The sequence below is a fragment of the Orcinus orca genome, chromosome 19 (assembly GCF_937001465.1).
Source record: "Orcinus orca chromosome 19, mOrcOrc1.1, whole genome shotgun sequence".
Classification (NCBI taxonomy): domain Eukaryota; kingdom Metazoa; phylum Chordata; class Mammalia; order Artiodactyla; family Delphinidae; genus Orcinus; species Orcinus orca.
Window position 1 is genome coordinate 20443879 of NC_064577.1, and position 15187 is coordinate 20459065.

Consider the following 15187-nt stretch of genomic DNA (forward strand, 5'->3'; position numbering starts at 1 on the left):
TAAGCCAGGCTAGGAGTCGGGAAACTTCTGAAAAGGGCCAGACCGTGAATCATTCCAGCTCCGCAGCCAGATGGGTTCAGGCAGCCGGGGCCCAAAAGGGAAAACGAGAGGATGTGATCAAAGGCTGACAAAACCAGACCCGGCCGAGTCTGCTGGCCCAGGGCCGATGCCTGAAGAACCCCTGGCTCCCCGCAGCACCCGAGGGAGCGGCTGGGCTGCACTCCCGCTCTGAGAAGGGGGGGGTCCAGCCTGCGAGCCCGTCGGGACAGAACCTGATGTCCACGGCAGGGGCCCAAAGACAGAGGCCTCTGGTGACACACACAGTCAGCAGGGCCGGTAACAGGAAACCCGCCCGTCCTGTGGACAAAGCCGGAAAGCGGAAAGCGGCAGGTGACGGGGAGGGGCTGGCACCTGCCACGTGCACCCCTGTGAGGCAGCCGCGAGCCTCTGCAGATGACCAAGTGCCTCACCCAACGATCCCTCTTGGGAAGGACGTGCGATTCCACAGTCGGCACGTCTGTGGATGTTCAGAGCCCACCCCGTGACGGCCCGGCCCCCTCCCGGCCCAGGCGCACCTCCTGGAAGAGGGAGGACATCTCGCAGACCAGGCAGGAGCCAGGGCTCTGCATCTCGCAGCGGTGCCGGTCGGACAGGAAGAAGTCGCGCAGCAGCGGCGTGTGCGTCAGCGCCTGCACGATGCAGTTCATGAAGCACGTGTTCCCGAGGTTGATGAGGCCGCGGAGACCTGGCAGGCAGAGCGCGGGGTGGAACCTACTTCTAACGTCTGCGCCCCACCCGTGGGAAACGTCCGTCCCGAGGCGTGCTCGCGCCCACCCCCACCAGCCCTCACTGCCCAAAGGCTCCCAGTAACAACGGGGCAGGGCAGGGAGGAGCCTCTGCGACAAGCTGACAGCCACGCTGCACCTCCCCGGAGAATGCACCCTCCACCTGGCCGTGCCCGCCCACCTATGGTGCAGTTGGACGTGATCTTCCGTCGCTTGGGGTTGTGTTTCAGCAGCTCAAGCTCCCGTTTGGTCGGCTCCCACGTTGAAAACTTCTCCCCGACGCCTAAGCGGGTGGAAGGTGCCGTTAGCTACACTCTGATCGTGTCTACGAACCAGCGTGGTGGCAGCACAGGGTTTATCAGATTCAAAGGCGGGCAACGTAGGGTCCTTCTAAGACCCGGTTCCAGACAATGGAAGGAGCTTCTCTCAGAGAGCGTGCCGTGAATGAACCACATCACATTCCCAGAGGAGGAGAGGAGAGCGGGACCTGGGGGACAGCTGCCCCAGCACCAGCGGTCTCCTCAGCCTTAATTACGCCCTGAGCAGAGGGACCACGGCACCAGTGCCCACAGGGAGCGCTGGGTGGCGACGGGCATGAAGGGACGGCCGTACCCACCAGACTTAAACCAAGGACGGCAGCAGGGCCACCGGCACCCCAGTGCACAGCCTACTCCTCAGACGCCCTGGCTCCACGCACCTAGAACTCAACACGCTCTGAAGGACGCACCGTCCTGCTGACAGATGGAATTGTGGAACGATTTTAGAAGAATCCTACTTTTTCCTGGGACGTGCATTTCTCAGCCCTGCGGTTTGACTGTTCTGCACGAAGAAATAACGTCCTCAGCCTTAGCCTCACCTGCAACGTTACTAAGGTTTGGAGGTGGAAGAGAACAGGAAGTGGACTAAAGAGACTGTTCTCCAGAGAAGACGGGCTCCTCGGCTCTGACGACCGACAGCCCTGGCTTGTGCTCCGTTCTCTAACATGGCACGTCTACAGAGGTGCACAATTAAGGCAAAACACTGTAAACCACATGCTGGGTTGTATGTTCTCTGTGGAGAGACGGTCACAGGCCAGTGGGGCTTTCTACACCTATTACTGTTGCGACCCATGACCGTGTGCTGGAAATGAGAACAAGAAAGAAAAAACTATCAGGGAAACCAAAAACAGGCAGCTGAACAAAAAAGAAAAGAGCTGCATAATGTTCACGTGTGCCGCTGACTACGTGCCAGCGAAGGGACGGGAGTGGCGGCACGGCTCCACGGCCACCGCGCAGTCAGTGGGACACACGTGCCGCCCCTGCCCCGTCCCCCGCATGAGCCCCGCGCCCTGGTAATAAGGGCGCCTTAGCGGGAAGGGCACTAGAGGAACCTCTTGTCCTGATGAGATGACTCTGGGCGGGCTCCTGGATGGGCACTGGCCACCAGAAAGACCAAGGAAGCTTGGAATTTGCAGCACCCGCACGGCCGGCCCCAACTCCTCCAGAGAGGGGAGGGGGCTGGAAATGGGGTTAATGATCCATCAGGCCTCCAGGAAGAAGCCCCCATAACATCCCAGTAGCACGGGGTTCGGGGAGCAAACCAGGTGGGTGAACATTCCACACCGAGTGGGTGATGCACCCCAACTCCACGGGGACCCTCCCCAGCCCTGCCCCGTGCCTCTCTCTCTCCATCTGGCTGCTCATCTATGTCCTATGTCACATCCTTTAATGACCTAGTGAACCTAAGTGTCTCTCTGAGTTCTGTGAGCTGCTCTAGCAAACGCTCCAGTCCAGGGGGGTCCTGAGAGCCTCCGATCTACAGCTGGACGGTCAGGAGCACAGATGAGACCCTGGACTTGAGACTCCAGCATCTGAAGTTGGGGAGGGGATCCCGTGGGGCCTGACACCTCCAGGCCGACTGTGTCAGAACTGAGTTGATCCGTAGGATACCCAGCCGGCGCCACAGGGAATTTCTTGGCAGGGAACTGACCGCCCCCAAAAAACACTTGGTGACCAGAAGTGCCGGGTGTGAAGGGTTCTGTGCAAGTAAAGGAGACTCACGGGAGAGAAACACTCATCAGGGAAGAGCTGGGTTGTTCCTACACAAGAAGGAAAGCCTGGAGTTCTCCCTTTCCGGCTACAGAGGCACCGCACAGGACGGAGAGCACGCTCCTGAACTAAGGGGTGTCAGCGGTAGATTGTTGCATTTTTCCTCTGGGAAGTTTAATTCTGTGCTGACACAGGTTTAGCATAACCTAACCAGTTAAGAGGTTTTTTTTTCCAGTTAAGAGTTTTAAGAGATTCCACGGTAATTTAATGAGAAAACAGTCTACCCTCCTGGAAGCCGTCAGCATACACATCCTGCAGTTACCGAGGAGCTGCTTTCTGGGCAGCTACCAGGGACGAGGCAGCACAAAATCCCTGCGGACACTGTGCCTGGTTCAGCCCCGTGTCTGTAAAAATGCCCGGCAACCGGAGAGGCTAGGTTGGGGGTGTCTCTCTCAACCCCGGCTAAGCCCTCACAGCAGCCGCAGGCCTGTGGGCACCGCGCCTGCCTCCCCTGCCCCCCCCCCCCCCCCCGTGAGCCTGCAGGAGGGAGCAGGCAGGTGTAGGGGCTCCTCCCCTTCAAAAGAACCACCCCCCTCCCTCCCCACCCCCGCCACGCCCTGACAGACAAGGGGGCAGGGAACGCAGGGCTAAGACACAAGCAGCCATGCAGATCTCAGGAAAACCAAACCTTGCATTTTCCAAGCTTTCCGCTGTTCCTCTTTGGCAATGATTTCTATGTCTTTGTCATAAATGTAGTCCTGACACAAGAAGCAGTAGATACCTCCATACATAAGCTCTATGGCTGAAAAGAGAAAAGAGGGAAGCGACAAAATTCAATTAAAAGTCGAAAGGTAACGCTTCAGGACACAAATTAAACAAGCAAGTTTTTTAGGCGTTTCACTGCACCGTTTCTCAAAGCAGAGAATCCCATTATTACAAAAGGCTGCCCCCACTTCAGATGGTGTACCCTAAGCAGAGGAGGCACGTGAATTTTTTTTGGAAGCTCCCGCCAAGGGCTGAGGAACCTGAGGGAGAAAGAGGCGCCACGACCATATTTTACGAAGGACCCGACCCCCAGGTACCAGGAGCCTCCGCCTATCCTCTGAAACAAGGGGAACTCGCATTCCTATCAGCCCACGAGGACTCGTGGCATCCGGATGGGCAGCACGGCCCCAAGCAGACAGCCTGGAGGGCGTGCCCAGAGCTCCCGGTGAGCGGATCCTGCACTTCCTAAACTGCATCCGCCACGAAAACAGGCATGAAACCCAGCCCTTAGTTACTTCCTCACGAAGATAAACAAGAGAAAAGTTCTCGAAGCATCTGGAAGGAACTCGCTCAATTCAACAATTAAAAAGAATTCCCCTTACCCTCAGAATGGGCGAAAATATTTGCAAACGAATCAACGGACAAAGGATTAACCTCCAAAATACATAAACAGTTCATGCAGCTCAATATTAAAAAAACAAACAACCCCATCCAAAAATGGGCAGAAGACCTAAATAGACATTTCTCCAAAGAAGACATACAGATGGCCAAGACGCACATGAAAAGATGCTCAACATCACTAATTATTAGAGAAATGCAAATCAAAACTACAATAAGGCATCACCTCACACCAGTTAGAATGGCCATCATCAGAAAATCTACAAACAACAAATGCTGGAGAGGGTGTGGAGAAAAGGGAACCCTCTTGCACTGTTGGTGGGAATGTAAATTGATACAGCCACCATGGAGAACAGTATGGAGGTGTCTTAAAAAACTAAAAATAGAATTACCACATGACCCAGCAATACCACTACTGGGAATATACCCAGAGAAAACCATAGTTCAAAATGGTTGAACTAGGGGACTTCCCTGCTGGCGCAGTGGTGAAGAATCCTCCTGCCAATGCAGGGGACACGGGTTCGACCCCTGGTCCGGGAAGATCCCACATGCCACGGAGCAACTAAGCCCGTGCGCCACAACTACTGAGCCCACGTGCCACAACTACTGAAGCCCTCACGCCTGAGCCTGTGCTCCGCAACAAGAGAAGCCACCGCAATGAGAAATGAGAAGCCTGCATACCACAACGAAGAGTACCCCCACTTGCCACAACTAGAGAAAACCGGCATGCAGCAACAAAGACCCAATGCAGCCAAAAATAATTAAAAAAGAAAAAAAAAGTTTGAACTATGGACAAATGCACCCCAATGTTCACTGCAGCACTGTTTACAACAGCCAGGACATGGAAGCAACCTAAAGGCCCATCAACAGACAAACAGATAAAGAAGATGTGGCACATGTATACAATGGATTACTCAGCCATAAAAAGGAACAAGATTGGGTCATTTGTAGAGACATGGTGGACCCAGAGACTGTCACACAGAGTGAAGTCTGAAAGAGCAAAACAAGTACTGTATATTAACACGTATATGTGTGGACTCTAGAAAAATGGTTCAGATGAACCTGTCTGCAGGGCAGAAATAGAGACACAGATGTAGAGAACAAATGTATGGACACCAAGGGGGGAAAGTGGCAGGGGGCGGGGGGATGAACTGGGAGATTGGGATTGACGTATATACACTAGTATATACAAAATAGATAACTACTAAGAACCTGCTATATAAAAAATAAACAAAATAAAATTCCAAAAGAAAAAAGAGAATCCCCTTGACTCAGACTCACCAAGGGACAGCAGACGTCTGCCAGGCGACGGGACACAGCTCGGAGCACAAACCCGGCCCCGCCACCTGTGCACCTCTGAGCACCTCTGAGCTCACCCACGTCCCCTGTGGTATAACAGGGACAGCAACAGCACTGGCACAGGTCTGCATGGTCACTAAGTTCATATAAACAACTAAGCGGCACGCACCTCCTGGTAAATGGTAATGTCTTAACAAATCACAGCTTTTATCATATTTCATGTCTTTTTTAAAAAAATTATTATTATTTTTTGGCTGTGTTGGGTCTTTGTTGCTGTGCGCAGGCTTTCTCTAGTTGTGGTGAGCGGGGGCTACTCTTCGTTGCGGTGCGCGGGCTTCTCGTTGCGGTGGCATCTCTTGTTGCGGAGCACGGGCTCTACACGCTTGGGCTTCATTAGTTGCAGCACGCAGGCTCAGTAGTTGTGGCTCACAGGCTCTAGAGCGCAGGCTCAGTAGTTGTGGCGCACAGGCTTAGGTGCTCTGTGGCATGTGGGATCTTCCTGGACCAGGGCTCGAACCCGTGTCCCCTGCATTGGCAGGCGGATTCTTAACCACTGTGCCACCAGGGAAACCCCCATATTTCATGTCTTAAGGTACAAAGACACAGGTCAATGATACTGTGGTGGATCGAAAGCAGATCTATCAAGACTCAAAGTAGCAATTTCAGAGAATCCCAGGCCTACCCCTGCCCCTCCCTAAAAACCTACAAAATTCCGACCAAGTCTCTGCAAGTCCACGTCGAGGCTGCTCTGGAGGCCGGGGCCAGCTGCCCTGCGTTCTGCCCACTCCTGGGCAGTGTCACTCCTGCCCCGGGGACCAGAGCAAGCTGGCAGAGGCAGGCTTACAGTGGGAAGGAGGGACGCTTTCAGGGAAGCAGCGGGGTTCAGCGAGAAACAGGCCAGCCGCACGGCGAGGGCAGAGGGAGGCCCCATGTCCCCAGATGAGTCTGCCTCCCACCCGCTGTGTGGGGCTGGGACCACCAGGAGGGGCGGGGGCCGACAGCGGGCGCTGGGGCCCCGGGATGAAACGAGGAGGCAGCTTGCCTGACCCCAGCCCCACACAAAACTTCACTCCACACGGTCAGCAACCTACATCACAGCTGAAAGTATAAAACCTCAGACACAAACGGGTAAGCGTCCCGACCTCAGGTCTGCCACTGGATTCTTAGTCTGACACCAAAAAAGCAGGAACAACCAAAGAGAAATGCTGTTATTGCACACTTAAACTACGGTACAGTGTAAACATTATTTTTATATTCAGTGGGAAACCAAAACATGTGTGTGCCTCGCTTTATTGAGATATCTGCTTTATTGAGGTGGTCTGGAACCGAACCCACAGTTATCTCCAAGGTCTTCTGGTATCCAAAAGAAATGAAAACGTATGTCCACAAAGAAACTCACACAGGCATGTTTATAGCAGCATTATTCATAAACGCCAAAGGTGGGAACCCAAATGTCTACCAGTGGATGACTGGATAAACAAACTCTGGAATATCAACACAAAGGAATGCTATTCAACCACAAAGAAATGAACTGACACTTCATGAACCTTGAAAACCTGCCGAGAGATAGAAACAGACACAAAAGGCTGTGTGTTGTATGATTCCTTTTATATGAAATATTCAAGACGGGCAAATCCGCAACTGAAGACAGATCAGCGGATGCCAGGGCCCGGAGACGATTACGTAACAGAGACATGTATTCTTCGAGGAGACGAAGAAGTTTTGAAAATAAAGAGAGATGGTATTTCCACACACCACATGGCAAGTGACTAAATGCACTGAACTGTACTGGTTGAAATGGTTAATTGTGTGTTCTCTGAATTTCACCTCAATATGGAATTCAAAAACCCAACGCAACACCTACAGTCACGGTAGTTCCTCCAGAAAATTATCTCACAGTCAAGATAACCAAGGACAAAGGCTTGACTGCATCAGGACTAAAGGCTGAGCAGACAGTCAGTGGTCCCGTGGTACCCAAGGTGGGGCTGGTTCCAGGACCCCCGCGGACACCAGGATCCAAGGATGCTCCAGCCCCCTGTAGGAAATGGTGTGGTATCTGCACAGAACTTACATCCTCCTACACACTTTAAATCACCTCCAGGCTGCTTTACCTAATACAGCGTGAATGCCACGTAAGTAGCTGCCTGGACCAGACAAATTCAAGTTTTGCTTTTTGGAACTTTCTGGAATTTGTTTTTCGATCTGAGCTTGGCTGAATCTGCAGGTGCAGAACCCATGGAAACAAAGGGCCAGCTGCCCAGGAACCCAGCTGCCTGGATGCGGGCGAGACGCTCCCAGGAAGAGAGGAGGCCGTCAACCCACTCACCCGGGACCCTCCGGCCGACAGGCACCAGGCAGGCGTTTGTCCCCCTCCCTCCAGCCACAGGAGGATCCTGAGATGGAGGGAAACGTCACCCGCTCAGAGGGGAGCCGATACCCCCTCTGATGCCCACATACATCCTCACACCCTCTGGGAAAACTAAAATAACGCTTCCTAGAGGCAGACACAAAGCTAAAAGCACTCCTTTCACGGCTTCTGTGGCTCACGCAGGCAACATCCACGGGCCCCTGTGACTCGACATCAAACAAAAACCTGTACGAAACTAAGGAGCACGAAACCAAATCTTACTCAGTGACCTGGATCCCAACATCGTCCCGCACAGCAAACCTGCCGGCAGCGAGTCAGGACGGGCCCTTCCTCCTGGGGGCCGCTTCCGCCACGTCACACCAGGCAGGGTCACAGGGCAGGTCACACAGAGGAGCAGAAGCTTCGTCCTCCCACAGGCCGCCAGCAAAGACCCCATAGCTACCGACGTGCTGGTTTTAACTGAACACTCGCAAAAAAGCAAATACTCAGACGAGACTCCCCATGGGCCTCTCACGCCCCTCCGCTTAGAAGCCGCAAAGCCCTGGGAGAAATCCTTCTAAGCGTCCACGTCAGGCCCCAGGGTTATTCCGCGGGGCTCCCAGAGGCAGGACTCGGCCCAGGAATCACGGCCCCTTGGCCCTCAAACGTCAAGCTGCCGCTCTGAGGGGCTCTAGGGGTAACGGGGAGCAGCTCGAGACGCAGGGCCGGGGCGGGCGATCCCTTTCCTGCCGGGGCTCCTCTCCCGTGCCCTCCCCTGCCATGTGGACACAGAAAGCTAAGCTTTGGCTTTGTTCACACACACGCACACACACGCTCACACACACAACCTGCAATAAACTCCTGGGCTCTCCCATTTTGTGGTTTTGTCTCTTGAAGAAAACCTTCTAAAACTTATTCATTCTGGCCAAAGTAGAGGCAGAGTTTATCAATCAGGTTGATAAAATTAATAAGCACACAAATTTCTCGAGTGACTTTTGTAGATGATGCTAGGTAACAATAAGATTCTCAGCCCTTTGCAGTGCAAAGGTGTTTCCAATTCTCCATGACCCTTTTAACCACACAGTATCACAGCCCCGGTGTGAGAGGAGCCTAAGCGGGTCTGGTCCCAGAATCAGATGGTATTAAGCACAAAGATCTACATGAACTCACCACCACAGAATCCCACCACACCCGTCCTGCCCCATCAGACCTCCCCTCTGGTCCCTCGTGGGGAAGGGGGACGGGATTGCTGACCCCCGCCCTGCCGGGCAGCCGCTCACCCACAGCCTGCGAAGCACCACCAGGGCCGCCAGCTCTCCTTCCAAAAAGGCCACTTAGCTCCTGGTGACAGGCTGACCCCCAGCACTGGCTGCAAGTTCTCAGCTGCAAATGAAACGAGGCACGACCTCCAGAGATGACCGAGTTTGAACGAGCCCATTCCTACTACTTAAAAGGCCTGAGACTATCTTTCACTGGAAGGCTAGGTCACACCAAGTTATGTTCTAGAAAAGGGTCTATGGTCTGGACCTTCTGAAAGTGATTTTCTTACAGATATCCTAACAACCTCAGCATCGTTTGACAGAAAACACAATCCTCAACGAGGGAAACATTTAGTGACAACGGTCAGAAAATCAAGCCAAGAGCAAAACTCAGCTTCGCGTCGCCTCTGGAAGGCACTAGTGTCTGAACGTGAAACGTGAGCTCCCCTCAACGCCAGCCTCTCTGCAAACACTGACGACACTGCAAACCCGTTACAGAAATCACTAAGTTCACCCAGTGCCCCCCACCCCCACGCTGACACCAATAACCTAAGGCTGCACTTAAGACCTGTGCAAATTTCTGCCTGATCTAATACCTAACCGTGCTTTTCAGAGAGAAAGATGAGTCTCTGATGCTCCGTTTAAGAAAGTCGCCGTTCAGGGTTACACGACTTTATGTGACCTCAGGCACGCTGGGCACATGCCCCTCTCGTGGGTTCAGTTTCTCTTTCCTCGCCCCCTGGAGTTCCACGAGGAGAGCACAAGCTATTTCAGACAAAGGTGGACTCCCGAGAGAGTGGAAGGTCAAATTCACAGAACGAGAGTCGGGGAGGTGACCCCAAAGCCCAGGAGGCGTGGCGCGGTCTTACCCAGGTGGTGCCTTTTCGACTTGGCGTGCTCGTGAATGTGCTTCTTCGTGAAACAGCCGAAGAAGACGCAGTGGAGGCACGAGTGCAGCCGGTTCAGGTGGGCGCCGCACGCGTGACACACGCACGACTTCGCCTGAAACGCAGAAGGGAGAGTGAGACCAGGGCTTCTCGGAAACACCAGGGCAAGGTGATCCCAACGGGCGCAGCTCGGGAGGAAGGGAAAGCCCGGATTTCCTCTCAAGGTCTCACTGCCTAAAAGGTCATTTCGTTAATCCTGTCAGTTGCCCCCCAAAAGGCACGTAGGTCCTTTAGCTCAGAAGTGGCTCCGTGTAAGAGACCTCGGCCCCTTCTCCAACTCAAAGCCGCTCAGACAAAGCACCTGCAGCTCCAGGAGCTGTCAAGGTCCTTCCACATCCAACGGGGCCCCAACCTCAGGTCACCTTTAACCTGCACTTCACTTCCAGTTTGATATTCCAGGTTCCAAGACCACAGCAAAATGCAATCTGCACTGGCAGGCGGATTCTTTTTTGTGTGTGTTTGTGTTTTTGTTTTTGTTTTTGTGGTACGCGGGCGTCTCTCACTGCTGTGGCCTCTCCCGTTGCGGAGCACAGGCTCTGGACGCGCAGGCTCAGCAGCCATGGCTCACGGGCCCAGCCACTCCGCGGCATGTGGGATCTTCCCGGACCGGGGCACGAACCCGTGTCCCCTGCATCGGCAGGCGGACTCTCAACCACTGCGCCACCAGGGAAGCCCGGCAGGCGGATTCTATAATCCATCAATCCAGATGAATATGAATCAAAGCAATACACAGAAACAAGAAAAAGAACGGCGTGTGTCCGAGAACCAGACCACGGAAACCTAAAGTTTTAGCCTCAGCGATTAAGAGCACCATGGTAAACAATTCTCGTCCCCCCGAACCACCCAGGACGCCCGGCACGACAATTACACCCGCGCCAACTGTGAACCCCTGCAGGCCACCAACTTGAACTCCCAGCCCCTGCGATGACACCGCACGACACAACCCTCTCGCTCTGACTGGGATGCAGGGAGCTTAGGGTGAAGGGAGGTGGAAGATGAACAGGGCCTGGGAGGTAAGGTTAAAACAGAAAAGGCCCAGAAACAAAGGACAGCAGCACAAACGTGACACGGACACGGGCGCCTGGTATTGGAGCGATTACGCCCTTTGATCCTCAAGGCCAGCCCCGAGGAAGGCCGCGAGCCCTTCTGACGAGCGTCTGCTGGTGGCCACACAGCGGCACGTGGGCTAGGACCTCCTGACCCCACAGGCCACGCTCCCCCACGGAGCCCAGAAGCAGCCCCTCCGAGCCTCACTCTGCACACACAAGACCCAGGCAGGAGCCGCCCGGGGGCCAGACTGACCGTCCACCCTCGATGGCAGGCGTGGAGGGCATGGCCTGAGGACGAGGCACAAACCTCTCTTCACGTGAAACTCGAGTCACAGTTTTTCCACCAGGGGAAGCTACACAGAGGCTTCGTAGAAGAGCAGGAAGTGGTGCAGGGGAGCTGGGGGAGGGCGTGTGGATGCTCCCTCAAGACGAGAGCCCCGAGGCTGGAGCACGGGTCTGAGGACAGAGCAGACTGGCTGGCAACAGGCACACAGGGCGGCCAGACCACCAAGTTCCTCGACGCCAGGTGCTCAGCTCGAGAAACACAAATCCTCACGGGCAGCCACAGGCCAACAGGCCCTGTCCTGGAAGCACAGCCTCAGGAAAACCTCACGCCCAGGCTGATCTCCCACCTCCACGTACAACTTATCTCTGGATCCAAATGCAACTCTGATCATTACCACCGTATTTCTTCTTGACTAAGAGCCACTCTCAGGACTCCCCTGGTGGTGCAGTGGTTAAGAATCCGCCTGCCGGGCTTCCCTGGTGGTGCAGTGGTTGAGTCTGCCTGCTGATGCAGGGGACACGGGCTCGCGCCCCGGTCCGGGAAGATCCCACGTGCCGTGGAGCGGCTGCGCCCGTGAGCCATGGCTGCTGAGCCTGCGCGTCCGGAGCCTGTGCTCCGCAACGGGAGAGGCCACAGCAGTGAGTGGCCCGCGTACCGCAAAAAAAAGAAAAAAGAAAAAAGAAGAATCCGCCTGCCAATGCAAGGGACACGGGTTCAAGCCCTGGTCCAGGAAGATTCCACATGCCGCGGAGCAGCTAAGCCTGTGCGCCACAACTACCGAGCCTGCGCTCTAGAGCCCACGCACCACAACTACTGAGCCCACGTGCTACAACTACTGAAGCCCGTGTGCCTAGAGCCCGCGCTCCGCAACAAGAGAAGCCACTGCAATGAGAAGCCCGCGCACGGAAATGCAGAGTAGCCCCGGCTCGCTGCAACCAGAGAAAGCCCACATGTGGCAACAAAGACCCAACGCAGCCAAAAATTAATTGATTAAATAAATAATTTTAAAAAAAAGAGTCGCTCTCAATGGCTAGTTATTTACCTTTTTTTGACACCAGCAAGAGGTTATCTCTGCAAACCCTGTATGGTCAAGCCCCAACGCAGGCCTCAGCACAGGGGGCCCGTGTGTGTCCTCGGGTGGCGCAGGGTGTTCCTGTGGATGGCAGGATGTCCAGCGACATCCCTGGTCTCCACCCTGGGTCGCAGGGGGCGCCTGCCCCCTCCCAGCAGGAAGCCCTGCTCTGGGACAATCCCACAGGGGTGCGAGGGTCACTGGAAAGACTTGTCTAAAATGCTGCGACGCTAGAAACAGTAGTTGTATCACCTGTTTATTCTTCCAATGAGCAATCTAAGGAATTCGCTAACTCTAACTGTCCTCAGTAACACAAGGACGTTTTTATTTACTTATTTTTTAACACAGGGAAATTTTTAAATTACATTAATGGTTACTTGATGTGTAACAAATGATGCTTCCCAGTACCTGTGAAATTTTTCTTTTATATAAATACTGTTAGGAACAGATTCCTGGAAGCTGTTTACTGCTCACTACAGCTACAGATGTAAAGATTAAGAGGTATTCCTTATTTTTATCACTCAGGATATATTAAATGTGTGATCGTAATTTTATTAAAATTCCTCTACGAACTTAAAAAGAAATCCAATTCTGTTTATATAATTTGAGAAAGAATTCAGGACTAGCATTACCCTGAAAATACAGACAAATCAGGATAAGTGTATAATTTTAACACATCATTTTTTCCCCTTAAAACACACAAAAGCTTTAAAAACAGATCAAAATTAAGCCCTGAATTTCAAATGTAAATCTGTATCACCTGTTCTCTTGCAGAACTTCACAAAAGAAAAATCTGCCTAAAGAAGAAAGGCTTCAAGAATTTTAGCTGCACAAAAAAAGAACTACAGAAATTAAACAGAGGCAGATGGGCTACAACCAGAAACAAAGGAACTGGTCACATCCTGAAACAGATGAGGGAAAAGAAAGCCCCAGATTAAACACGCACACACAATCTGACTAAACCTTTTCCACATAAATAAAGCCCATGCTCAGGACTCATTTTAAGGCCGTGAATCCGATTTTATAACTAGGGCTCTACTGACAGGCAGTCCCAAGCACAAACCTCTTTTCCATAACCACCAAGGACGCGCCACCTGCCCCGGGCGGCAACGCCTGGCTTAGCTGGTGCTTCCGTGAACGGCAGCTCCCACGAGCCAGTGACTCCAGCATGATGGGCATGAGGAGGGAGGGGAGACAGCTTGGGAATTCCCGCTGGGCAATTCTGGCCCTATCTGAGCACAGAAATGAGTAGCGGAAAAAATGGGTTATATACACTGTACAAAAAAGAATCCCCCAGGTCCACTCCGAAACCGACACTGTACACACCCGCTGCGCAGTCTTCTTCATAGGAGGATTCCACCTACCGTAGTAGAAAAGACTACAAAGCCTTCATTTTGTAATCAGCATAGCAATAACTGATTCAGGCAAAAAAAAAAAAAAAAATGGGGCTGAAAAAATACTGGGTCATTCACAATAGTTAAAAGGTGGAAACAGCCCAGATCTCCATTAATGGATCAATGGATACACAAAATATGATGTATCCACACAACGGAGTACTACCCAGCCATAAAAAAAAACAAAGTACTAATTCACGCTACCACGTGGATGAACCTTCACAACACGCTAAGTGAGAAAAGTCAGACACCAAAAGTCACATACTGTGTGACTCCGTTTATATGAAATGTCAAGCATAGGCAAATCCAGAGAGAGAACAGAGATCAGAGGCTGCCGGGGGCTGGAGGGAGCGTGGAGAGCAGGTGACACGGTTTGAAGCTTAACAGAGGCAGCTGGTGATTGTACAACGATGGGAACTCACTGGTAGTTTAAAGTGATTAATTTTTGTGTGAATTTCACCTCAATAAAAAAAAAAATACATCAAAGTATTCACGTGTGTGTATACATATGCACGTATGAATGTATACTGGGGTGCTGGATATTTTCAAAGTATCACCCCAGAGACTACTTCTGTTAATTAAACGGGAAAAGGTTATGTTTGGCAACAGAGAACTCCGGCCAACACGGCCTTAACCAAACTTAACATCCTCAAAAGGAAAAGCTTACGAATCCAGATAGATGCACAGCTGACCCTTGAACCACACAAGCTTGAACTACACGGGTCCACTTATGTGTGGATTTTCAATAAACATACAAAAAATGTGTGTGTAGAACACTATATGCAAGACTTGTAGTGAAATGGACAGCCTATCCTCACATAGGCATAAGGTAAGGGATGTTTAATGTAAAATATTCATTTCTTACTGTTTTAAAACTTTGCTTTCAAAGAATTACCATACAGTATGCGCCCCTTGCTCCCGCTCTCCTCGCAATCGGAGATACTGCGTATCAGTCTATCATCACGGGTAACTTTTTAATTTAACAATGTTTCCAATACGGTACCATGAACATGACTGCAATGCTGTGTACCACAGACATTTTACAATGATTCAATCATTACTGTACAAGCTACTGTACTGATTTGATTACACTCAGCTACCATAAAGCAATCACACTGCTACTTCTTTGTTACCAATACAGAATTGCTCTACCTATAAACTAATATGAATTTCTTTTTCACATTATCTTTTCATTTCTGACGTTAGCTCATCCCCCAACCTCCATCAACAACCTATGATTTAATCAATCACACCTGTGTAATGATTTAATCACTGCCTATTTTTTAAATAAATAAATTTATTTATTTATTTTGGCTGCATTGGGTCTTCGCTGCTGTGC

The 15187-nt window shown here is 52.0% G+C and overlaps 1 protein-coding gene across 5 annotated transcripts in view; it reads right to left on the reverse strand.

The window, feature by feature from the left end:
* The window catches only part of USP22 (ubiquitin specific peptidase 22), a 34576-nt gene that overhangs the window by 7614 nt on the left and 11775 nt on the right, over positions 1–15187 (reverse strand). For 4 of the 5 annotated variants that reach the window (XM_049702128.1, XM_049702127.1, XM_049702129.1 and 1 more), the window contains exons 2-5: positions 9970–10102; positions 3501–3614; positions 967–1068; positions 576–745 (exon numbers count right to left, since the gene is read on the reverse strand). In XM_049702128.1, coding sequence (XP_049558085.1) covers positions 576–745; positions 967–1068; positions 3501–3614; positions 9970–10102 — 519 coding nt within the window. The remainder of the gene's footprint in view (positions 1–575; positions 746–966; positions 1069–3500; positions 3615–9969; positions 10103–15187) is intronic. The other variant, XM_049702131.1, reaches the window with a different exon arrangement.